At 40.1% G+C, this 27,617-nt stretch overlaps 1 protein-coding gene across 1 annotated transcript in view; it reads right to left on the reverse strand.

Moving 5' to 3' along the window:
* The window catches only part of LOC136877831 (uncharacterized), a 42,119-nt gene that overhangs the window by 10,626 nt on the left and 3,876 nt on the right, over positions 1-27,617 (reverse strand). Inside the window, exon 3 of the mRNA XM_067152032.2 lies at positions 18,046-18,216. Within this exon, the coding sequence (XP_067008133.2) occupies positions 18,046-18,216 (171 nt within the window). The remainder of the gene's footprint in view (positions 1-18,045; positions 18,217-27,617) is intronic.

Consider the following 27,617-nt stretch of genomic DNA (forward strand, 5'->3'; position numbering starts at 1 on the left):
CTAAACGCTCAAGTGGAATATTTGAATATGACGGCAGATGTAAATAATGTACACCGACGTTCATAAAAAAGAACATCTTGAAAGCCTAGAGACAGAACACTCTCATTAGTATGTACTGGAGAAACGATTAACATTTTAGTCACCTAGCTTGAGCATGGGTCCTGTTGCCTAATGGGCACTGATGACTTATTCCATGCGTGATCGCATCGACGTGTATAAGGCGCGAATGGCGTCCTGGAGTACAGCCATTCATGCTGCATTCAACTGGTTCCACAGTTCATCTCTGGTGGTTGGCATTGAGTCAGAGCGCCGCACCCGTTGCTTCACAATATCCCACACATTTTCGATTGGCAACAAGTCTGGTGATCAGGGGGCCTGGGCAACAGTCTGACATGCTGTGACAACAAGAAGGCACGTGTTCGTGCAGCAAAATGTGGTCGCGCCTTATCCTGCTGATATATGGCGTCTGGGGTGTCGTGCAGAAAGGGTATGGCTACGGGTCGCAGGGTGTCTTTCACGTAGGTCAAACTGTTCACAGTGCCCTGGACACGCAGCAACTGTGATTTGTGGTTGTACCCAATAGCACCCCATATATCAAGCCCTCGAGTTGGCGCTGTATGTCTTGCGCGAATGCAGTTAATATGACGCCTCTCCCCCCCCCCCCCCCCGTCTGCGGCGAACCAAAATGCGGCCATCATTTTCAAACAAACAGAACCTGGATTCGTCCGTAAACACTCTCTGCTGCCATTCCTGCTCCCAGCGACGTCGTTCCATACACCAATGCTATGCACATTAGTCAAATGTCGGTGGAGAACTGGACGACGCGCCGGTAACCCAGACCGTAATAAACGGCGACGGACAGCAGACCTGCTAGCGTACGATGTATTACACTGTTCCCCTGTTGCGCCAGAGCCTAGGATGACACAAATCTGTCCTGCAATGCCATTCGGATGAGGTATCGATCTTCTCGGGAGATGGTCTGGGTGGTGCGACCAGACCCATTTCGTCGTGTTCTACGGCTTTTTGTTAAAAATTATGCACACACCCGTCGCCCTGCCGACGCACTTCGTCCCACACAAGCAGGAATTTCTCGGATGAATGCATCACGTCCTCTCATGCCAATAATGCGCCTTCTTTCTAACTAACCCATTTGACGGCACGGTTCTCGCATACATCTGCGAGGCATCTTGCACGTCTGCTGAAGTCACACTGATCCATTTCCTGCGGTTTATAGCAACAAAGAGAGCCGCAGGCACATTTTACCAGTCGGTGGTGGTGCGCCGAGATATCGGTGTTGTCCTTGTACCTGAGAGCCGACATTGTTAACCCATCATTCACAGTCGTCGAAAGGGATACCTAAACCTACTAGTGAACCTAGCCGCGAGATACGTAGTTGAGAAATGAGCATCCATTTTTCATCATTACTGGATGAACGCCCTGTGTCCTCTTCATGTTTCGTAAGCACGATACAAGAGCGTCGAAGTCGAATTGCAATCTATTTGGACAGGAAAGGAATCGAGATTTATAAGATCCTAGGGAAGAATTTGTGAACGATTAGCATACTCGAGGCTAATTTCTAAAATACGATAATTAAATCTTAAATCTTGGAACGGTACAGTGGATGCCTAGTAAACTGAAATGAACTGTAATCAAACCTCTTCTGACCACAAATGGAAAGATTGCGCTGGACCATGGGAAGATTCGAAGCTACACGTATATGTCATTATGGAGGGGAAAAGGTATTTCTTCAACCCACGCTTTAGTGTTTTAGACCACTAAGAGGCAAATTAAAATCATAAAATCATGAGATTCATATTCTTCGAATTTTTCTGAACCAACACCAGAGATGAGACACGTGGGATAATGAAATTTTGTAATGTGATGCAAACTTCTTACCAATTTTCGCGCGCTAAAAGCCCGTATACTAAGAGAGATGAGAGAGCGAGAAACATTCCTTCTTTGATGGTACGCGAATCCAGGCCTGGAGCGAAAAGCGGTTTAGATTCCCTTGGAATCATCATCCGTTCACGATAAATAAATAAATAAATCGCAGGATCTTAATAATAATAATCAACATGGAAACTGCCTAAATACATTTACAATGGTTGACATAAAATTCGTATGACCATAAATGACATTAAGTCCGCAATGGCTGAACGAGATGCACTACACAGATGTTACAAGCAGACATTATCAACTGAAGATTTTGAAAAGTACCGTGTGCTTAGAAATAAAGTTAAACAAATAATCGGAAACAAAAAATATGCGTACTTCCAACAATTAGCCAGTAACTTAAACACAAAATGTACCTGGAAACAACTCAGATCCGTAGGTATTGGGAGGCAAACTACAAACTCCAATACGCATGACATAAATCCAGATGAATTAAATGCCCACTTTACTAGAGAAATAGTTAATACCCACCCTCATATTATACAAACAACAATAAATTCTCTTCAATCTACTCCATTACCACAACGGCCTTTGTTCAAATTTCGTAAAGTAAATGAAAACGACGTAAGAAGAAAACTAACATCAATCAAATCGCAAGCAATCGGAGTGGACGACATCCCGATATCCTTCGTCGTTACCTTGATAGATTTAGTACTGCCAATTTTAAATCACATATGTAACTCATGTCTTTTGGAAGGCTACTTCCCAACTGTTTGGAAGGATGCCTTAATTTTCCCAGTACCAAAAAAATCTCTAGCGAATTCTCCATCCGACTATCGACCTGTCTGTATACTTTCTTCACTTTCGAAAGTCTTAGAAAAACTCATGCATGAACAACTGCTCCAATATTTGATGCATCATTCGTTACTTGATCACCTGCAATCTGGATTTAAAAAAGGACATAGTACATCTACTGCTCTTCTAAAAGTTACGGATGACGTAAGGAAAGCAATGGACGAACGCAAAGTGACCGTGCTCATTCTCCTAGACTTCAGCAGTGCTTTTGACACTATCAGTACGGACATATTAATAGCGAAATTGCATTCCTTCCATTTTAGCCACGCTGCTCTCAAATTGTTCGCTTCCTACCTCCATAACCGACGACAGTGTGTTGTCATGAATGATAAGAGAACGGAGTGGAAGTACAAAGTTAATGGTGTGCCACAAGGTTCTATACTCGGCCGCCTGTTGTTTATTTTATATTTGAATGACATCTCTTCTAAGTTGAAAAACTGCAACTACCATCTCTATGCCGACGACCTTCAAATTTACTGTCACACAAAAGTGAATGACATAAATGGAGCTATTGAAAATATGAACCGAAACTTAGAACAGATCAGCTGTTATGCAGCTGAGAATTCTCTCTCCATCAACCCAACGAAAACATAAGCTATTATACTAGGCCAGAGAAAACTGCTTGCCCATCTACACAGTCTACAAATTCCAGTCATTCAACTAAATGGCGTTGCTATCCCATTCTGTAAATCAGTAAAAAGCGTTGGAGTCACTATAAATGAAACTTTAAACTGGGATGAGCATGTCACTAACGTATGCAGGAAAGTTCACTCATCACTTCATCCCCTTAAGATTCACCAGACCGTATTACCTCTCAACTTAAAAATAAAACTGGTTCAAACATTGATACTTCCAATTTTTAACTATTGTGATGTTGTGTTGCTGGATGCTACAAGTGAACAAAATAGGAAATTGCAGAGAGCTTTAAACTCCTGCATTAGATTTATTTTTTCATTGAATTTTGCCTCGCATGTATCCCCTTTTTATGCACAACTTTCTTGGTTAAAAGTAGAGCAGCAGAGGAATCACCATGTATCAACCCTTATCTATCGACTCTTGACCGAAAATATACCTGAATATCTCTCCAGTAATTTCCGTTTTCTATCCTCCTTTCATGACCGTGACACGCGATCTGGGTCAACAATTGCAATACCTCCACATCATACATCTGCCTTCAGTAATTCTTTCCTTGTGTCGGGCGCTAGAATATGGAATGCTTTACCCCCTGAAATTAGAAATTGTTCCTCATTAATTACTTTCAAAAGACAGTCTAAAGATTTCCTCTTGAATACGTAGGCTATATCATGTAGTTATGTGTGAATGTGAGAGTGAATGTCTGGAGTAAATAGTTCCCAAAAGTTTACATAAATCAATGTTATATTTTATGATTTCCACCTAGAGTAGTTAATATTGAATTTATTTTTCTAAATTTAGACTTAGGATGTAATCTTTTAGTTTTAGAGTTTATTAAGTTATATTACCATTATATTATATACACTGTGTTAAGTTTGAATATTAAGTTTGGATTCAGTATTAAGCCGCATAATGTGGTTAAGTGTAAGAGAGGGCCAAGAGCCCTAACTTCGCCACAAATAAAGACATCAATAAATAAATAAATAAATAAATAAATAAATCATATTACTGTTTACAGAAAGTTCTTGGAATCAGGTCACAGATAACTGCAGTGCGTTTGTACACTGAGCTTCAGGAAATGTGTAAAAACTTGAAGTTGCAGAATACTGTGAGGTACTTATTACAGTGGGTATAAAAGACATAATGTTAAAATGTTCAGATATTCTTAGTGGTTAGAAATGGATGTTATAGAAATAAGTGAGATGAGATGGCCAGGCAGCGGAGACTTTTGGAGGGGATACTTTAGAATTTTGTACTCAGGCTGCTAGATGGAAGTGGAGGATTCGGGTTTATATTGACAAAATAATGAGGATAACAGGTATCCAGTATATGGGGCTACAATGAAAGGATATCGCTTATCAAGTTAAGCACAAATCCTACGGATACTGAAACTGATTCAGTTATACATGCCCAATCTGCATATACAGATAATGAAGTAGATCAGGTGTACGACCAAACTGAAGAGGTGTTAATGAAGGCAAAATACCAGGACAATCTGATAATTCTAGGAGACATGAATGCAGTGGTAGGAGAAAGCAAGGAGGGTTCAACGGTGGGAGACTTTGGTCCTGGCTGAAGGAACAAGAGAGGTGACACAGTATTCGATTTCTGCCGAAGCCATTCCCTCGTAATTACTAACATCCTGTTTACAAAACCTAAAATAGTACGGTATACATGGACCATGCCAGGAAATGGTAATAGGTATCAACCAGATTATATTTTGATGCTGTTGCGTCAAGGAAAATCAAGCAAGGTTTACCCAGGAGCTGATATAGATTCTGATCACAATCTGGTAGTAATGACATACGGTACCAATTGCATTTTTAAAAACGGAGAATGCAGAGACATGCAGCAAAATGGAGCCTGAACAACGTAAAATATGACGTTGGAGCTACTGAAAAGTTTAAGGAAGACACTAACGACAGAATTCACCCAACGAAGATATTAGGTCACAGTGTTGAGGAAAAATGGAAAAACATTAGGAAAGAGATGACAGCTGCAGAAGAACAGCTTTCTGGAAGAGAAGAAAAATGCCCTTCCAGCCTTGGGAAACAAAATAAATTTTGAGGCTCATGACTGAACGACAAACGGCCAAAACTAAGGGAAATCAAGAAAAATACAGGAAACTACGGAATAAAATCCACCTTGACGTTAAGCAGACAAAAGAAGAATATATCGAAATGTAAGGAAATAGACGAAAATATGAATAGAAGTAATATTAAGAAAACATTTTCAGAAGTACAAGAACTGTTCGGCAAGAAGATAAAACCTCTGAATATAATAATCGACAAGAATGAAGCAGCAGAAAATGGAAAGAATACGTCGAGAATTTATATTTAGGCCATTTAGATGAGACCTTAATACAATAAGAAAGTGCTATAGTACAAGATGAAATCGGACCACCAATACTCAAGGAAGAACTTTATAAAGCCTTGAGAGAACTAAAACAAAGAAAAGCACCAGGGCCGGACTTAAATCCAGGAGAAATTTTTCAAGGTCTTGGGGAAGATGCAAATACAACACTGTTCGACCTTATAAATCATATTTACCTTACCGAAGAAATGCCAGAAAATTTTGCACAAATCATCATGATTCTAATTCCAAAAAAGAAGGGTGCACAAAGATGTGAGGACTACAGGACAATAAGCCTAACAACCCATGCGTCCAAAAGTTTGACGAGAATTCTGTACCGCTTCATGGAAAAGAAAATAGATGAGTTTTTTCTGAAGATGAGTTTGGTTTCAGACGAAACAGGGGAACATGACAGGCAATTCTAAGTCTCAAATTATTAATAGCGAAATCTCTGAAAATGGACAAGAAAGTTGCAATACCATTTATTGACATAGAAAAGGCTTCTCATAACGTAAATTGTAATAGCCTGTTCAGAATTCTTAAAAATCTAAAAGTAGATTAAAGAGATCGAAGTGTCATATTCCAATTGACAAGAATTAAAATGCACTAATAGGGCAGAGAGGAAAGAAAGCTAAAATACCAAGGAGTGAGGTAAGGATGCTGTCTATCGCCTCTAGTTTTTAACATATACATTGATTGAGTAATGAAAGAGTTCGCGTCTGAATCCACACATGGGATTAAAATCAATGGTGAAACATTTAAAACAATACGCTTTTCTGATGACATTGCTCTGATTGCAGAAAATGAACAAGATCTAGAGATTTCTCTAAAGAAATTGAATGACTTATTAAGATGCATCAGCAACATGAAGATAAACGAATCAAAAACGAAGATAATACTGTGCACACGTGACTGAAATCAGACTGCAAATGTCTGCTTAGATGGAAAGACTTACCCAGTGAAACAGTTCAAATACTTGGGAAGTATCATCTCGTCAGATGGATGATGTAGAAATGATGTCGGCTCTGGTATTGCTCAGGCCAAAGAAGCCTTCAATAAAAAGAGAATTCTACTAACATTAAAGGCTACCTCGCTTTCAGTGAGGAAACATTTTACTAAAAGCTTAGTTTGTCGCATTGCAACCTACACCTCAGAAACCGGGACTCTGTTGAAGAAGGACAGCTTTTGAAATGTGGTGTTTGCGTCGAATCCTACGAATACCATGGACAAGTCAGGTTACAAACTATGAAGTTCTGAATAGGGTGGAAGAGAAACGCTCATAGTTTCCAGATATTGAAAATCGATGGAACAGCTGGGTTGATCATCTATTGCGTCATTCATTCTGGAGCATTTCACTGATCGAAGGACAAACGGAAGGGAGACCAAAAAGAGGTCGACCAAGAACAAAATCTCTAGATGACATAAAAGGAAGGCTCAAGAGCCGAAGATCATGCTGCCCACCAACCTTCGGGTTAAGGAGACAAAGAAGAAGAAGAAGTAGTCAGTGGAACGGTATGTGTAGGGAAAGTAATTGGCGAATTAAGATGAATACGACACAGTGATTGCAGATGGATGCAGATTTGTTCCGTATTTGAGTGTAGAAATAGTACGTGTGGAAATGAAGTGAAATATGAGTAAACAAGAAATAATAGAATGATTTATTCGTTGTGAAGTAAGCACCAGATGGTTTGAGAAGTGCCTTGAGGAAGATCGTGTGTCAGAATATGAGGAAGTGTTAATTAGTTGATAGGGGATTTCGCCTGTATACTTTTTACTAAGGTATGTATGTGTCAGTGATGAGAGAGAGTTCCCAATGCTTGAACCATAAATCCGTGTCCGTTTGAAAAATGTTGTGTTAGGGACCTTTTATAGTATGTTATTCCTCGTATGGTGTCAAAATAATAAGATTACCTGTTCGATGGAGCAGGTACATAGCATTGATTCAGTTTTGTCAAGCGTTGTTAATAATGTAATGCAGATTGAAGAATGTAGGGATTTCAGATAGACTGTTTCTTCGGTCAGCAGGACATCTGTTCAATCCTTACCCACGTCGCAGGTTATGGTTATCTCATGGAAGATAGGTGCAGCATTGGATTTTTATATGTTGGTACTAGCAAGATACCCGTGCTTCGCTACGGTATTATACTGAAATTTATAATTGAATGCTTTTTGTTTTATATAAAATCCGCCGAAATTCGCGATGTGACTCGTTTTCTGAGAGAATCCGCCAATATTCGCGATCTGACTCGTTTTCTAATAGATTACGGCAAGTTTCCTCCCATTTTTCAATCTTTCTGTCCAACAATCGATCTTGTACTTCCCGGGCTAGGCCCAGGTATTCCACCCGGTCAGTTGGGTCCCTAAATCTTTGTCATCTTTTCCTATAAGCATTTTTAATATGGATCAAATCCTTCAAGAGATCCGGCGTGGTGTCGTCTTGGGTGCCTTGGCGGTACTGAACCCGCGGCCGGAGACCATTCTTAGTCATTACCCGTCCAGAACCCGCTTCCAGCGCGGTCCGCACATTTGACGACTTACCAGAACATTATTATTATTATTATTATTATTATTATTATTATTATTATTATTATTATTATTATTATTATTATTATTATTATTATTATTATTATTATTATTATTATACGTTCTGGACCCCACAGCAAGATGCAAGACCGCTACTTGGCGATAAATTACATCTGCTGCCATTGTCATTGTTTCCAGTCATTCGACAGGGTGAGGAATGGAATGAATAAATCCCATATAGCGGCGACAATACGAATTATGCCGGCTGCCGAAGTACACCTCTGGGGCAATGATCGATGAATGACAAATGAAATGAAATATTGGACAGTGTTGCTGGAATGAATGATGACAGGGAAAACCGGATTATCCGGAGGAAAACCTGTCCCGCATCCGTTTTGTCGAGCACGAATATCACATGGAGTGACCGGGATTTGAACCACGGAACCCAGCTGTGAGAGGCCGGCGCGCTGCCGCCTGATCAACAGAGGCTCCTTATAAGTACATTATGAACAGGAAAATCAATTGGTCTCACCTCCTTTACACCCCACCGCCGTTAAGTTCATTTACCCCCCCCCCCAAAAAAAATTAAAAGAAGGTGTGTTTCTTTATGTTTAAAGGAGATTCCAAACACCAATGTTCACGTCTATTACCTTCAGTTTTGAGATATCAGTATCCCAATAAAAATAATTCACTTTTTCGGCTTCCTTTCACACTCCTCCTCCGCTAAGTGAATTTTTCGGCAAAAAATTATTTTTTCTTTAATAGTAAAGGATCTTCTGAATACCAATTATCACGACTATAACTTCTTCAGTTTTGGATTTATGTGTCCTCATGAAAGAAATTCAACTCCTTTTTACTCCCGCCCCCCAAGATGGTTTCCCCCTAAAATGCGTTTTTCTTTGTTTTTAAAGGAGATCCAAATACCAATTTTCACGTCTGTAACAACATTAATTTTTATTAGATGTATGTATTCTCATACAATTAAGACAATTAATTTTTAGTTCTTTCAACCCCCCCCCCCCCGTTCATTGGATTTTCCGAAAATACGCGTTTCTTTACTTTTAAAGCAGATTCCAAATATCAAATTTCACGTCTGTAACCTTCATTATTGAGATATCAGTAGCCTAACTAAAACAGTTCAACACCATTTTCAGTCACATTTACCCCCCTCAACCCAAGTTGTATTTCCGAAAACTAAAAATACACGTCTCTTTATTTTTAATAGCGATAAAAAATACCAGTTTTCACTTCTGTAACTTGTTAAGTTTTTTGAGATATACTGTTGAAATTCTCATTTTGAAATTTCACTCCTTTTTAGTTCCCCTTAAGTGGAGTTTTCAAAAACAAATCACCTGTGTTTCTTTACATTTACAGGAGATTCCAAATACCCACTTTTTATGTCTGTAACATTTTACGTTTTTCAGATATTCTGTAGATATAGTCTTTCAAAAAATTCACCCCAATTTGTCACTCCTGTTTAACCGCCATTAACTGGATTTTCCAAAAACAAAAAAATACGTGTTTCGTTATTTTTAAAGGAAATCCCATATACAAATTTTCAGTTCTGTAATATCTTCACTTTCTGAGATATATGTCTCCTCATTAAAGGCATTCAACCAATTATTCACCCTTTTACACCCCTCCTATTCGGATTTACAGAAAACAAAAAATACGTGTTCCTTTATTTTTAAAGGAGATTCTAAAAACCCATTTTTACATCTGTAAACGTTTAAAGTTTTAAGATGTAGGCACACTCATTTTAAAAATTCACCCCCCTTTTCACCTCCCACTATTTGAATTTTCCAAAAACGAAAAAATACCTATTTCTTTATTTTTAAAGTTGATGCCAAATACCAATTTTCAGGTCTGTAATATCTTCAGGTTCTGAATTGTAAGTAGCCTCATTAAAGGCATTCAACCTCTTTTTCACCCTTTTCCATCCTTCCTATTGGGATTTTTCGAAAACAAAATAATACATGTTTCTTTATTTTTAAAGGAGATTATAAATACCAATTTTTACATCTATAAACTTTAAAAGTTTTGAGATATAGATACACTCATTTTAAAAATTCACCCCCATTAATTGGAATTTCAAATAACAAACAAAATACGTGTTTCTTTATTTTTAAAGGAGATCCCAAACACAAATTTTCAGGCCTGTAATATCTTCAGTTTCTGAGATATAAGTATCCTCATTAAAGGCATTCAACCTTTTTTCACCCCTTTTCACCCCTCCTATTGGGATTTTCCGAAAACAAAAAAATACGTGTTTCTTTATTTTTAATGAAGATTCTAAATACCAATTTTTACATCTGTAAACTTTAAAAGTTTCGAGATATAGATGCACTCATTTTACAAATTCACCCCCTTTTCACCCTTCCATTAATTGGATTTTCCAAAAACAAAAAAATACGTGCTTCTTTATTTTTGAAAGAGATCAAAAGTGCTAATTTTCAGGTCTGTAATATCTTCACTTTCTGAGATATAAGTACCGGTATCCTGATTAAAGGCATTCAATCCCCTTTCACCCCTTTTCACCCCTCCTATTGTGATTTTCTGAAAACAAAAAAAATACGTGTTTCCTTACTTTTAAAGAAGATTCTAAATAGCAATGTTTACATCTGTAATCTTTTAGAGTTTTGAGATATAGATACACTCATTTTAAAATTTCACCCCCCTTTTCACCCCCTTAGCTATGGAATATCCAAAAATCCTCTCTTAGGGAGCACCTGCATCTTAATATGAATATATCTCCAAAATTTCATTTCTTTATGTCCAGTAGTTTTGGCTCGGCGATGATGAATCAGTCAGTCAGTCAGTCAGTCAGGACAAGTTATTTTATATCCCTTTCAGACCTGAAAGAAAACTGGAGGTGTGAATTTTTGTTTGTACGTCAAGAACTGACTAAAATTCTCCTCAATACACATATTAATAGTTTATTTTACAAAATAAAAACTAACATCCGAAAAACAGGACCCACACAATTGTGCGTATCAAAATTCAAAACCTCGTTGTATCACGTACGATGGTGTAGCTTCAAAATTTACGTTCACTAACCAATGTACACACTTCACTGAATATATTCCGGTATTCAGTAAAGCTTCTAGATTAATATAAACGCAGTAAATAAATACTTACTTTCGGCACTACTGCTTCCTGCCATCTCGCCGATCAACTGTGCTTTTTAAACTCTTCTTCCTTCGCCCTGGCGGTCAAGCGCATACTAAAATCAATTGAAATACACACCACGTGTCCTGCACAATCACTGCAGTCCGGTGTAGCGCCGAAAAAACATCAAATACGGTTAGGGATAACTAAAATACGAACCCGCACAATTGTGCGTACTCGGTCTGAAAGGGATAAATATAGATATTATTGTTTTTCATTGTGACACATGTTTGAACAACACAGATTCATATATGTGGTTGTATTGTATTTCTTTCCTGTTGTCGTGGATTTATTCCACACGGTTGATACTTGGGGCGTGGGTTCTAACCCCATAGCCGTAGAAGTATTTAGGTTTTGGTGGTTCTTTTTTGTTGCTGTTGCTGTTCATTAAGTTAGGATACTTTGCTACGTACGTGCGTATTTATGCATTTCAATTAAACGAATGATGATTTGTGTATTTTAGGATTATTATGACGTCTGGTTAATGGCGTTTGTTTGCTTATGCTTGTTCAATAATGCTTGCTCACGGGGGCGATTTTATATCTTAAGTTCTCGGTTGACTTGCGGTCCTATTCTAGCTAATTAGTAGGATGAATGTTGCGGCGAAAAAATGTTTCTTGTTTCTTGTATTTTGTTTTTGTGAATCATGTTATTGAATACACGTCATTTAAAGGTAGTCATTGTATAATTAATTTCAATGTTTACTTTCAGTAAGAAACTCCAAACAACAATTTGTAAAGAAGAAATGAAATGGCGTATGGCTTTTAGTGCCGAGAGTGTCCGAGGACATGTCTTTCGATCTGACTCCTGTAGGCGACCTGCGCGTCGTGATGAGGATGAAATGATGATGAAGACGACACATACGCCCAGCTCCCCCCTTGCCAGAGATATTAACCAACGATGGTTAAAATTCCCGACACTGCCGGGAATCTAACCCGGGACCCCTGTGATCAAAGGTCATCAGCACGCTAACCATTTAGCCATGGAGCCGGACATGTAAGGCCATGACCATATAACAATAACAATGATGCTTAGGGGGACTGAACATCACTTCAGTGCACACGTAATAGAGCACACAACTGATTTAGGAATTTCTCGATTGTGTAATGGATTAAGTAACGAACTATTGTTTATGCTTGTGAAATGACAAACCAACTAAAGAATAATTTATTTTGAATTAATCAAGTTGGACGATAATGTCTGAAGGACATTGAGAACTTTAATTATCGGAGGGGAATGTCTATTAATTTGTGTCAGATGACCTACTGTTTTTAATTATTATTGAGATTTCGTTTAATTGCCTCAGTGTTGATTTTTATGACAAGTATGGAATAAATGTAGTACTGAAAAATAGTTCTCATCCATTATTTTTATTATCTTAACTCTATATCCTCCGCTACCTGGTTAATTAAGATTAGTTCTTTCATTTTGTTTTATCTCGAAATATCACCTGGGATCACCCGGTTTTCGACTCTGGGACGAGCAGTTGGCGCCCATTACATAGGAGGGAAGTGTATATTATTGAGATGAAATGTTTAGTATTCATCTTGTTCTCGATAGATGGCAGGCATGATAGTGATCATGAGTGTTCCGGACCAGTTCAACAATGGTATGCACGGACTAGGGATGTGGTTTGCATATTTTAACCCCTTTAAGCAGCAAACATCATCATTATGATTTTAGATACAGGTTGTTAAATGTGCAGTTTGTGAGATATATGCCGCAAATGAATTCCCAGTGGAGTGTTTGAAATTGGGTTAATGTTTATTTGACTGTTTTATTTATCAATTATTACCTTCAAGACGTGATGGTTGTTTCTCGTACGATATTAATCGATATCGAGTTTGCATACTTCGAAATTGGAAGTTCGAGAATGATAAAGAGAGGCATAAGTTGTTTTTTTCCAAAACGGCGCCTGGTAATGACAACGTAGTGTTTTATCCTCCTAGTAAATTAACCGTAAAATGTGACGAAAAGTGCGGAAAATGTCGAAGATTAGTTAAAAATGGAATGTTGTGTGATTTATGTGATCGATGGCGGCATTATAAGTGCGGAAATTGCCCTAGAGACGTAAAAACTAATGAAAATGTTGACTGGATTTGTGAGCAGTGTGTTCGGAATGTTGTAGCTGGCGACGGCGTTGACGATGAAGCACCGAAAACAATCGATGAGGAATATAAAAGTGCGTTAGAAATTATAAACATTCTACAAAAGGACAATGAGACTCTTAAAGTTGAAAATCAAGAGTTAAAAGAAAGACTGCGATCGCTAGAATTTGGGACTGACCATTCTTCCAGTGATATACCGGTACCAGTAACAAACTCGAGCACGTGGTGTCAAGTAGTTCGTGGATGGCTGGCTAAGAAGAAATCTACAACTGAATTTCCAGAAATAAACATCAGAAATAGGTTTTCTGTCCTAAATAATTTAATTCTGGAAGACAACGATCGCGCTCGTGAAACCAAATCATCGCGATCCGCTGCCGTTGCCGTGACGAGTTTAAAATTTAGGCCTAGAATTCAGATTCAAGACCCAGTTAGGCCTAAATCAGCAAAGGTAGCTGTGTTTGGTGATAGCCAAGGAAGGGGAATTGCGGGCTTGATTAACGACGAGAATATATCAGCAACAGGAGAATATATATCCAGGAGCTTCTATCAGCAGTGTTGTGGAAAACGTAGAAGCAGCAACTAGGAACTTCGGGAGCGGCGATGCAGTGCTTATCATCGGTGGGACGAACGACGTAGCTCACGACGACGCCAAGAATGTAAGATCACAACTTAAACATACACTAGGGAAGCTGACCCCACACTAAAGTCTTTGTAGTGAACGTGCCCCCCAGCCATGATTTGCGTAGAGACTCGTGTGTGAACATAGAAGTGGACAAGGTCAATACAGATATTGTTAAAATTTGTAAACATTTTCGGAATACTCAGGTTATTGAATGCAGCAGTTTTGAGAGATACTGTTATACAAAACATGGCCTCCATCTAAACAGTTCAGGTAAACGAAAGATAGCAAATATTGTTCTAGATTTTATTAATCTTAAGATATGTACTGTAAAACTCCCTTGAGTTATAATACTGACCAGGAAAACTAGTAGAAAGAGCCAGCTGTACTTCAAGCTGGCTCAGTCAACTAGAAAATGAAACTGAGGATAGTAAGGAATTTCTAGTTACCCAATTGCAACAGTTAAGTTTTAGGGATGAAGGCGGTCTGAGATTGCTCTTGGTAAACTGTCAAAGTGTAGTAAATAAACAATTAAAATTTGGTACATTGATGCAATCTTATGAGACTGATGTGGTGATAGGAGTGGAATCGTGGTTGAGAGAAGGGGTGGGTAATAGAGAAGTATTTCCAGAAGGGTACACAGTCTATCGTAGAGACCGAGGAGATAAAAAGGGAGGGGGTGTTTATTCTGGTGAAGGAAACTTACTGTTCACATGAATGGTTTACAGATGAAAAGGATGAAATATTAGGGATAAAAATAGTTTGTGATAATATGAAGGAGCTGGGAATTATAGGAACATACAGGCCTGGAAGAGAGGAAAGAGACATGGAAATATTTGAGAAAATAATAGATTATACTCATAAAAACAATAATAGCGCTATGGTAATAATTGGGGAAGATCTAAATTTGCCTGAAGTTAAATGGAATGGAGCTGCTTGTGAAGCCCACGAACAGAAACTGGCAAATAAGTTAATTTGGGAGGGAGGATTTACACAAGTAGTACAAGAACCGACTCGTCTCAATAACTTACTAGATGTATTCTTGGTTAAACCATGGGAAATTGTTGATAAAACTGAGGTAATTGAAGGAATAGGTGACCATAAGGCTGTAATAACGGATGTAGGACTCGTACCAAAAAGGCTTAATAAGAGGGCTACACAAGACAAGAAATTGAACAGGAAAACTAAACTTGATGGATTTGGAACTTACCTTAAATCACAATTCAGTTGTTGGATAAGTGAAGGGAGTAACGTGGATACACTTTGGGCTAAATTTAAAGGAATCATTTGGGAAGGAGAGAAGAGATTTGTACCTGTTAAGAAGGGTAAAATGACATCAGACCCTGTTTATTATACAAGGGAAATAAGAAAATTAAAAAGAAAATGTATAAATGTAAACAGGAAAATCAAAGAGGGTAGGGAGAGTAGAGAAACTAGAAAACAGCTAATGAGGGAACTGAATAGAGTGAAAAAGGAAGCAAAAGAGAAATATATGAATGGCATACTTCAAGAGAGTAATGACCACAAAGGGAAATGGAGAAAGCTGTATTCATATATCAGGAATCAAAAAGGAAAAGGAATCCAAGTTCCTACAATGGCGGGAGAAGAGGGTGAACTATATTTAACAGATACTGAGAAAGCAAACCTATTTAGTAGGGAATTCAGAGATTCAGTAGATGATTGTCAGGAGTTGGAAACCGAAACAGAAGATAGAGAGGGAGAGACACAGAGGGAAACAAGAAGCTTCTCATTCACAAATGAAGATATTTTAAGAGAAATCCAACTGCTTCAGCAAGGAAAAGGAGCAGGAAGTGATCAAATTACTGGGGAGGTGTTAAAGACAATGGGGTGGTACATAGTGCCTTATTTAAATATTTCTCTTTGACTATGTCATAAATAATAGTGTAATACCAAAGGAATGGAAGGAATCTATAATAATACCAATTTATAAAGGAAAGGGTGAAAAAAGGAAACCAGAGAACTACAGACCAATCAGCCTGACCAGTATAGTTTGTAAAATACTGGAGAGTTTAATATCAAAGTACATCAGAGGGATATGTGATGATAAAAATTGGTTCATGAGGAGCCAGTATGGATTTAGAAAGAAATTTTCTTGTGAGGCACAACTGGTGGAATTTCAGTAGGACATATCAGATCAATTGGATTCAGGAGGTCAGTTAGATTGCATAGCCATAGATCTTTCCAAAGCCCTTGATAGAGTGGAACATGGAATATTATTAAAGAAATTGGAGGGAATAGGATTGGACGTAAGAGTTACACATTGGATAAAAACATTTCTAAATTCAAGGGTTCAGAAAGTCAAAGTAGGAAATAATGTATCTCAGGAAGAGAAAGTTTGGAAGGGAATTGCACAGGGTAGTATAATCGGTCCGTTACTTTTCTTAATATACGCAAATGATTTAGGGAACAATATAACATCAAAAATAAGATTGTATGCAGATGACATAATTGTTTATAGGGAAATAAACAACATTGAGGATTGTTCAGAATTACAAAGGGACCTTGAAATTATCCAACAATGGGTTGAAGAAAATAATATGAAGGTTAATGGAGTCAAATCAACTGTTACAACTTTTACAAACAGGAGCTTTAAAACTGAATTTGAATATACTTTGGACGAGGTAGTTATCCCAAAAGATGGCAAGTGCAAATACTTAGGTGTGAAATTTGAAAGTAATTTGGACTGGAAGGGTCATGTTGATGATATTGTAGCGAAAGCATACAGATCGTTACATGTCATAATGAGGCTACTTAAAGGATGCAACAAAGAATTAAAAGAAAAAAGTTACTTGAGTATGGTTCGTTCATTATTGGAATATGCAAACAGTGTTTGGGATCCTCACCAAGAATACCTAATAAAAGAAATAGATAGTGTGCAGAGGAAAGCAGCAATATTTGTAACAGGGGATTTCAGGAGAAAGAGTAGTGTATCAGAAATGTTAAAGGAACTTGGGTGGGAAACTTTAAGTAAGAGAAGGGAGAAAACTAGACTTATAGGATTATATAGTGCCTATACAAGAGAAGAAGCATGGGGAGATATCCGTGAGAGGCTTCAGTTGGAAAATAATTATATCGGCAGGACTGACCACAAATATAAAATTAGAAGGAATTTTTGCAGAAACGATTGGGGTAAATTTTCATTCATTGGGAAGGGTGTGAAGGAGTGGAACAGTTCACCAGGGGTAGTGTTTGATCCTTTTCCAAAATCTGTACAGATATTTAAGAAGAGAATAAACAGCAACAGAGAAAATAAATGAAGTTTTAGAGGGCATTCGACCAGTGCAGGTTATTTTAAATAAAAAAATATGTGTGAATAAATTAATTCCATCCCCTGGTCTAAGGACTTTGGACAGCCAAAGTAAGGGACTGCCTGTAGGGGTGAAGTACAGTGGGGACTTCGAGGGCCCTGGGACCGCTACGGTAGTTGTGAAGGCCCTTCAGGAACTCTGAAAAGTGGTGGCAACAGGGGCTCTGGTTAAGACGCAACAGGTCGTTATGCTACTTAGATTCCAGAACGGGTAAAAAGAAAAGTATATAAATAAATCAAATGTAAATATTAATCTTATACCAGTTGTATAGTATCATTTGAAGTAATTCCACATACTGTATATCAGTTGACTATATTTGTAAGTAGTACAGGAGATATTATAAGTAGAATTTTGTAAACAATATAAATTTATTAAGGGTGAGCTGTGTGTTTAATAGAAAAAATTGTTAGCGTAAATTGTATAATATTTGTATTATAGGAAAATTTTCTTCTCTTGTTAATTTAATATTTAGTGCTTGACAATAATGTATTTTAGTGTACAATTTGCCACCGAGGTAGACACCTCATTTGCAAATAAAGAGATTTTGATTTGATAATATACTTACAGCTGGCATAGGACACTCTTTTTTCATGTTAACTAAACTTTCCTCGAATTGATGTTCAAGAGCCAATGGATTATCCCAGTTTTTGCATATTTCTTTGATTTCTAGGGCGTAGAAGAATTGGCATGAATCCTTCTGCTGCTTACTGTCACATTTCGTCAGCTCTGCTGTTATCTGTAACCATTAAATTTGTTTCAATAATATTTGAAATAAAAACATTAGGGTACACATTAATTTTAACTAATTCATTTTATTAATAGAGAAGAATACTCCCACCCCTAGTTCCGGTTCACCTGCAACTGGGAAGAGAGCATTCGTTTCTTGCAATTCATTACTTTTAATACATGCGTTACATTTTCCTCTGGTAATTATTTGACTATTAGTACACTAAATATTATTTATCTTGTCCTAGACGTTAACAATATTATATAGTCTACGACAACATCTATCTTCTTCCCCTTCCTTAGTTTATTTAGTGCTTACTTATGTGTCACAAGTCTTACAGAGATTTTTCTACAATTGCAATATTATTATTCTTTCTTTCTTTCTTTCTTTCTTTCTTCCTTTATTTCTTCGTTATGCCCATTCAAAGAGAGCGTTTGAACTTGTTCGTTGGCCTGATGGTTTTCACCTACTTATCCTCCCAAAATCTCTTCATGAATTTGTGCTTGGTTGTTATTGTACCAAAAGGCTCCACGATCTTCTACAATGTCGTCCATGATATTCATTTCCTGGAGGTCGACCTTAGTTTCTTCTAGCCAGTTTATTTTGACCTTCTTTGAGTCGATTACTTTAAATAGTATTGTGTCGCTGCCCATTCTATAGATATTGCCGTAGAATTTCAGGCGTCTCTTGCGTACGGCATCAGTGAACCTGTCACTTAATGAGTAGAGGTCCGCTGTTCTCCTCTTAATCCACATTCCAATTTCTCTCGTGGGGCCATACATTTTCTGGAGAATTATCCTTTCTTGTCTTTCATTTTCAATTTTAGAGTGGCAGTATTATTATTATTATTATTATTATTATTATTATTATTATTATTATTATTATTATTATTATTATTCAATTTCCACAAATTGTGGATACAATTCAGGGATAGTGAATGGAGAAAGGGCACAACACAACATACACGAAGATACCTTCATCCCCCACTTAAAACTACAACACTAAATATTACAATATTATAGGGTGCAGAATGTGCTTATATACAGGTACCGTATTTATCTGTTCAGCATTCAAGTAATTCTACGCACAGACTTCAGCTAGGCCGGCTCACTCACACCCACATACAGTCTTATTCGCTCGGGATCACATAAACTTTCATCCGTCTTCTCAGGCATACCGAACATTCACACAGCAGAAAATTATGCTATGTTCAAAAGGTTTCGTTACATATACATTATTTTTACCCCTTTAGAAAATTTTTCAACATATATTTATTTTGTCTATGGTGAGAATTCATTCCGCAGCCGAGCAGAACGAAATTTGATATGATACTGGAAGGATAAAGTTCACAACTCGACCTCTTCGAACGGATCGGTAGTTCAGCTGTAAGCACTTGAATGGTTTGATGTGAATGTTAGCTACGAGGGATTTTATCAGAAAAGCAATATGTATTTGTTTACAGAGAGCTGTTATGGGGGCAGTGAGCCGGCTGTATTTATATGACCGTGTTGAGCTGTTAGTCGTGTAGCGTATCACAGATGTTTTCATGTATTTAAAAAATTGTATAACGAGATACTTGTAATTACGCTCTCAGACTCAAGACTCTGACAGACACTTGAAGTGGGCCTGCGTTGTGAGTTGAGTGTATTTTCTGTTTCTACATTGGTTGTTCACCCTCCTGTCCCTTCCCCTTCCCTTCTCAAGCGTAGTCTTGGTGGCTGGTTGTATCCAGCGTTCAACTCTCATTATTTGTTTGTTGCTCTCTAGAGCATCTACTTGGGGGTTCCTTTCGAACCCGAGGCTTCTGGGCTGCGAACATCGGAGCGTAACTAGTGAGTGAATGTTGGATGTGTATATTGAGTGAAAGCTTAATGTTTGTGGCCACGAATGGGTGTGTAACTGGGTTAGAGTTGTGCTTCTGTGTGTGCTGTACTGTGTGGAAGTGCCGGGTTCGTAGTCCAGGGGCACATGGCCAGTTGAAGGCCGTTTCTTTTGTAATATGTGTTTTTCAAATATTATATTCTAGTAAAACTTGTATTTCTGCTATATTACCTGTGGAGTATAGGTATTATGTTCTCGGTTTTATGTATGAGGCCAATATAAGTGTATTGGATTACTTTGAAAAGGTTCTTCAGTTATGGTATTGTAAATATGTTGTTACCATTGAATAAAAGATGGATGAATTTATGGATGGAAAGCTTCCTAACCTCGGTCCACCTAGCTTCCTCTCTGGGCATGTTCCTGTTTCCCTAGGCCTTAATGCTAGCACCTTCTCAAGCGTTATCAATATACCGACAGCGAGTTAATGCGCATTATATCGCCGCATTGTTTGTGGGATGGAAAGACTTGAAACAGTTTTTGCCCAGAACGCTGCGTGTATATTTTATATGTACTATCTGTGAGTAACATAACATGTACAGGATGTGTGTGCCATCTAACGGCACGAATTTAAACTGTGGGCTTGTGTGCGAGCCCGTACCTCTCTCTCTTTCTCTCTCTCTCTCTGTGTGTGTGTGTGTGTGTGTGTGTGTGTGTGTGTGTGTGTGTGTGTGCTACTGACCGGACCGAATCTTCGCCTCCAAGCAGTAACTCGCCCGTCTAGTTGACTTTGTTCTGGCGCCTGACATTCAGAAGCCGTCATCAGCTAAGTTCGAGCACCATCGTCGAGGCAGAATATTTAGCCACACCCTCACTCTCCTTGAGCTTTTCAAAAGTAAGAATTTTCATTTTCCTCGAGTTCAGTGTAGTGTAGACAGAATTACAGCCTCAGTGATATAATTAAACGCGCACAATGATATTGCGTTTCTAATGCTACGTCGTACACATTCATTATTTATAACACCCTAAAGATAAAATAAGTGGCAAATATTATTATAAAAGACATACATCTACTTATAAATATTCATATCGTTATGATGGAAGATGCTGATGTAGACGCAGAAGTCACATGTAAATGTCACTGCTTTACTTGAATGTTTCAACTTAAAATAATTAAAGGATATAGAACATATTGAGAATACCAAATTATTCATGATTACTTTAGAATTAATACACTACCTTAATTAATAATTTCAACCCAAAATTCTCAAAGAATAAACTCAAGTCTTCGTTTTAACAAACTTCATCTGACTACCGCAAGCTGCAGATTACAAAGTGAGAGAAAGCATCTTTTTGCGCGGGATCTTCGGGAAAGCATACACTACCAGAAAGGAAAGAAATTTTGTATATAATTAAAGGATGTACCGGTAGAACATACTGGGCACACGAAGTTATTCATGACACTCTTAGAATTCAATAATACACTAGCTTAATTAATCATTTAATTCCAAGATTCTCAAAGAATCAAAGCTGAGCGGGAGTTGTGACGACACGATGCGTTCGACTCTAGGAGCCGAGTGACAGCGAATATAGCCGATGATGGCTCCTGAGTGTCAGTCGCTAGACGCGAGTGTCTTGTTGCTGAGTTGATTTGTCTGGACTGTAATGGCCTCCAGACTGTATAACAGCCAACTCATGGCCATAATTCTTGATACGGGCTAAAGGCTCTGTTTTTGATATTACAGCGTCTCTGCGCACTGAAGTAATATGGTTGATGTTTATTTTAAAATGTGACTGTGCCGAACAATGTTAATGACTTGATTTTTCATCCTGAGTGAGTATACTTCATTTATTTTCCACTCGGAAGAAGGTTGGGACGACTCCTAATCAACAGCGTGTGTGATCTACTACAGGAATATAACGTAAAATAAAACATTAATAACTAACGTGTTTGAAGTGTTTGAAATAATTTGCGTGTGCTTCGTTGGATAACTGTTTGCATTCAAAATTCGTGGCCTGGCGTGGCGTTCTAAATTATTTGTGTTCATCTGGGAATTACCGGTGTATGAAAAGTTCCATAGGGAACGCTCTATTGTTTTAACTTAATATCTGTCTATATTTTGTTGTTATTTTTATTAATTTTTCTTCTGCATCATCTTGCCTGTGTCTTTTCTGTATTCTAATTTACGACGAGCAGTGCACTCGCTTTGGGTAATGAAATGATTATACTCGTAAGTATGATGCAAGATTTTAGTATGCAATTTAGGGTAATTGTACTCAATTCTGATGGAAATATTACGAAGTTTGAATTGTTATCGCTTTCATTATTGTTGTATTTCGGTTGCTTGGGTTATTTTCTCCTTGGTGATCTTTGTCTTATCTCAGCTCCTTCTCACTGTGTATTGTTATTAAATTGCATCAGCTGGACGAATTGTTCTTGGCGTATAGACGTGTTCGTGTCTCGGGTCTTGTGTCAACTGTTGTAATGTAAAGTTGGAATGTAAATCATTTGAATTTAAACTTGATCGTTATGTGAGATGTGCTGCGGTTTTGATGAAACTGTTTTTCTGTGATGTGACTTCTTGATAATTTTGAGACATTTTCCTGGAAATTTAATTAATGTTGACCAACTTTTCAAGCTTCGTAGAAAGGAATTCAAGTCTCAAGAGGGTTGTTCTGATTACGTTATAAAGACAGTGTAAATTAAACATCACGTATCCTACGGGTGATTTCCGACAAAAGAGTAGCGTTACACAAATGTTGCAATGTTTGGGTTGGGAAGAATTGAGAGAAAGAAGAAGAGCTGCTCGACTAAGTGGTATGTTCCGAGCTGTCAGCGGAGAGATGGCGTGGAATGACATTAGTAGACGAATAGGTTTGAATGGCGTCTATAAAAGTAGGAAAGATCACAATATGAAGATAAAGTTGGAATTCAAGAGGACAAACTGGGGCAAATATTAATTTATAGGAAGGGGAGTTAGGGATTGGAATAACTTACCAGGCGAGATGTTCAATAAATTTCCAATTTCTTTGAAATCATTTCGGAAAAGGCTAGGAAAGCAACAGATAGGAAATCAGCCACCTGGGCGACTGCCCTAAATGCAGATCAGTATTGATTGATTGATTGATTGATTGATTGATAACTGTGAAACACTTGTGAAGTTTACGAAATATTATTACTGGTAACTTAAGGGTAATTGATTTCAATTTTATGGAGACTTCCGATTTAATATAAAATATTTCAGACTCCATGGGAGTAAAAATAAACGATACGATATTTCAGTAAGAGAAAAGGTTTTATGGTTACCTACAGAAAGTGATTGTGAATTCTGATTTTGTATTTTCTCAAATACCCACTTAATTGCTTTTTTCCTGACGATTTTTATTTCTTAAGTACGCGCTGCGGCTTAAATTGTCGTTGTGGGTTTCTCCGTTTAAAAGTTTTCATATTTTATTCCAATTAATCTATATATTAAAAGAAATTACTAAAAACAGCTTTGGCGAATTGATCTGGGCGAAATGTGTAGAAGTAGATTGGCAACACTTTGAATAAACAAGAAGTGAATATCCCTTGTAAATTGCGTGTTGTGTTTACCACAAAAAAAAAAAAAAAAAAAAAAAACTTATGCATACACTTGGTAAATAATTTTTACTTAAAATAAGTTTATTTTATTTCAAGCAAAATTAATAAATTACAGATATGCATACTGTTGGCAATCATGGGGATACTCCTCCTTTGATCACTGTTACGGCAGCACACACGGCTGATCACAATCACGTCACGGGTCGTTGACACTTCCTCATTCTATAGATGTTGATTCCCATAGGGAATCAGAAATATTTGTTCCGAATGAGTACATTTATAATACAAATATAAATGGGCCGTTATTGGGCATTATAAATTTTCCAGCTGACTATTCCTGCCAATGGTAGGTGCCCTAGGTACCAACTGATGAGTCCGACGTAGCACACGGGGGCGAAACACTGGCAACCAGGAATTAGTTAGCTGGAAAATTTATAATGTCCAATAACGGACCATTTATATTGGTATTACTTCCTGATTCAGCACAATTCAAATCGCCCGCGCTGATATATACAGACATTCCCCTAATTTCGTATTCTGTCAGTGGCGGCCCCTAGAAGCAATGCCAGCGTCGGGCTGGGAAACCTAGGAACATTGGTCGCGAGCCCACGCTCCGAAGTTGAGAGCCCATGGTGCTGGGGAACCTTGGTCGCCAGACAACGCTCTCAAGTTGAGAGCCCCTGGTGCTGGGGAATATTGTTCGCGAGGCCACACCCTCAAGTCGAGGGCCCCTGGTCCTGGGGAACCTTTGCCGCCAGCCAACGCTCCCAAGTCGAGAGCCCCTGGTGTTGGGGAGCCTTGGTCGCAAGCCCACGCTCACAAGTTGAGGGCCTCCGATCTTGGGGAACATAGTTCACGAGCCCACGCTCTCAAGTTGAGAGCCCCTGGCCCTGGGGAACCTTTGCCTCCAGCCAACGCTCCCAAGTCGAGAGCCCCTGGTGTTGGGGAGCCTTGGTCGCAAGCCCACGCTCACAAGTTGAGGGCCTCCGATCTTGGGGAACATAGTTCACAAGCCAACGCTCTCAAGTCGAGAGCCCCTGGTCCTGGGAAAGACTGGTCGCCAGCCAACGCTCTCAAGTCGAGAGCCCCTGGTGCTGGGGAAACTTGGTCACCAGACAACGCTCTCAAGTCGAAAGCCCCTGGTGCTTGGGAGCCTTGGTCGCCAGACACCGCTTCCAAGTCTACAACCGCTGGTGCTGGGGAACCTTGGTCACCAGACAACGCTCTCAAGTCAAGAGCCCCTGCTGCTGGGGAACCTTGGTCGCCAGGCAACGCTCCCAAGTCCAGAGCCCCTGGTGCTGGGGAACCTTGGTCGCCAGACAACGCTCCCAAGTCTTCTGCCCGTGGTGCTGGTTAACCTTGGTCGCCAGCCCACGCTCCCAAGTCGACAGCCCCTGGTCCTGGAGAACCTTGGTCGCCAGCCAACGCTCTCAAGTCGAGAGCCCCTGGTGCTGGGGAAACTTGGTCGCCAGACAACGCTCTCAAGTCGAAAGCCCCTGGTGCTGGGGAGCCTTTGTCGCCAGACACCGCTTCCAAGTCTACAACCGCTGGTGCTGGGGAACATTGGTCACCAGCCCACGCTCTCAAGTCGAGAGCCCCTGGTCCTCGGGAACCTTGGTCGCCAGCCAATTATCTCAAGTCGAGAGCCCCTGGTGCTGGGGAACCTTGGTCACCAGACAACGCTCTCAAGTCGAGAGCCCCTGGTGCTGGGGAACCTTGGTCGCCAGACAACGCTCCCAAGTCCAGAGCCCCTGGTGCTGGGGAACCTTGGTCGCCAGACAACGCTCCCAAGTCTTCAGCCCGTGGTGCTGGGGAACCTTGGTGGCCAGCCCACGCTCCCAAGTCGAGAGCCCCTGGTCCTGGAGAACCTTGGTCGCCAGCCAACGGTCTCAAGTCTTCAACCCGTGGTGCTGGGGAACCTTGGTCGCCAACCCACGCTCCCAAGTCGAGAGCCCCTGGCCCTCGGGAACCTTGGTCGCCAGCCCGCGCTCTCTAATCGAGAGCCCCTGGTGCTGGGGAACCTTGGTTACCAGACAACGCTCTGAAGTCGAGAGCCCCTGGTGCTGGGAAACCTTGGTCGCCAGACAACGCTCCCAAGTCCAGAGCCTCTGGTGCTGGGGAAGCTTGGTCGCCAGACAATGCTCCGAAGTCCAGAGCCCCTGGTGCTGGGGAACCTTGGTCGCCAGACAACGCTCCCAAGTCCAGAGCCTCTGGTGCTGGGGAAGCTTGGTCGCCAGACAACGCTCCCAAGTCTTCAGCCCGTGGTGCTGGGGAACCTTGGTCGCCAGCCCACGCTTCCAAGTCGAGAGCCCCTGGTCCTGGAGAACCTTGGTCGCCAGCCAACGCTCTCAAGTCGAGAGCCCCTGGTGCTGGGGAACCTTGGTTGCCTGCCCACGCTCCCAAGCCGAGGGCCCCTGGTGCTGGGGTACCTTGGTCGCCAGCCCACTCTCCCAAGTCGAGAGCCCCTGGTCCTCGGGAACCTTGGTCGCCAGCCCACGCTCCCTAATCGAGAGCCCCTGGTGCTGGGGAACCTTGGTCGCCAGCCCACGCTCCCTAATCGAGAGCCCCTGGTCCTGGGTAACATTTTTTGCCAGCCCACGCTCCCAAGTCGAGAGCCCCTGGTGCTGGGGAACCTTGGTCGCCAGCCCACGCTCCCTAATCGAGAGCCCCTGGTCCTGGGTAACATTTTTTGCCAGCCCACGTTCCCAAGTCGAGAGCCCCTGGTCCTGGGGAACCTTGGTCGCCAGCCCGATCTCCGTAATCGAGAGCCACTTGTCCTGGGTAACACTTTTCGCCAGCCCACGCTCCCTAGTCGGGAACCCCTGGTCCTGGGGAACCTTTTTCTCCAGCGCACGTTCCCAAGTTGTGACCCCCTGGTCGCCTTTCGGTCACTTCTTGCGACATGTGAGAATACCGAGGCTGTGTACCTGTAGGGTGTGTTGGCAAATCATGCGAGGTCTTGACCATCGATGAACGTAGGGAAGCAGTCTTCTTCGGTCACATTTTCTGAAATGACCAATACAGACTGATCATAGAAGGTAAACGTGAAAATGTTCGTCTGGATTGACAATGGGTCGATGTCCATGATACGATGGCCCTAACACGGAAAGAAGCTAAAATATTAAAATATACTTAGTAATGGTCACCAACTTGTGAATGGGGTTGATAACTCTAGAAGAAAAATCAAACCAAAAGCCGCATAGGCCTTTGCCTACCAGGTCACTCCTCTTAGATTTCTGAACAGGGGTCGTCACCTCACCGTGAGATAGCTTCTCAGATAGGCAGATGGGACCTGGCAGAGAGTCGAACCCAGAGCTGGTGGTAATCGTAAAAACTTTAGCACGTCCAAAGGCGGATTGATGATCACGACAGTACTGAGAACGTGCTTGTACAGTTTCGTGACATTAGTTGCAACGATACCCAAGCGTATTGACCCTGAGTGGGAGGGCTACATAACAGCACTTTCCGATGCTAAATGCAGCTATTCTGCAATGCAAGGAATGTAATAAAGAGTGATTTCTTGATGTCAAAGAACGGGATCAGTGTTGTAATTTAATTAAATTGTGAAAGGCCGACTGGGCTTAATTCCAATGAGGAAAAAGCAGGCAAATCCACGACCAACCGTACACCAGAAGCGGTGAGATAAGTAAAGGCCCTTGTTTCAGTGGTAATCCTACCCAAGAAAAACTATCTCACGTAAGTTCGGGATGTCCGTTTCAACAGCTAACACCACAATGAACGAATATCTGCAATTAGAAAAGCGGCATGAGCGTCGAGTTCATAAGTTGTTGCCTCGTCACATTTTGGAACGTCACACTAACGCAAGAAAGCCGTATGAGTGCTATCCGGCAGAGTCAGGTGGAGAAATATGGTGACTTGAGACGGAGAATGTGCTGTGTACTTTAGTGACTGTAACAAATCCCGCTCCATTTACTACCGCCCTAGAGAGAAAACATTGTATAAAGAATGCCAGGAAAGTTTTCCAAGCGGTTTCATGATCAATACTGGA

Source organism: Anabrus simplex, chromosome 7, assembly GCF_040414725.1.
Source record: "Anabrus simplex isolate iqAnaSimp1 chromosome 7, ASM4041472v1, whole genome shotgun sequence".
In the NCBI taxonomy this organism is placed as follows: Eukaryota; Metazoa; Arthropoda; class Insecta; order Orthoptera; family Tettigoniidae; genus Anabrus; species Anabrus simplex.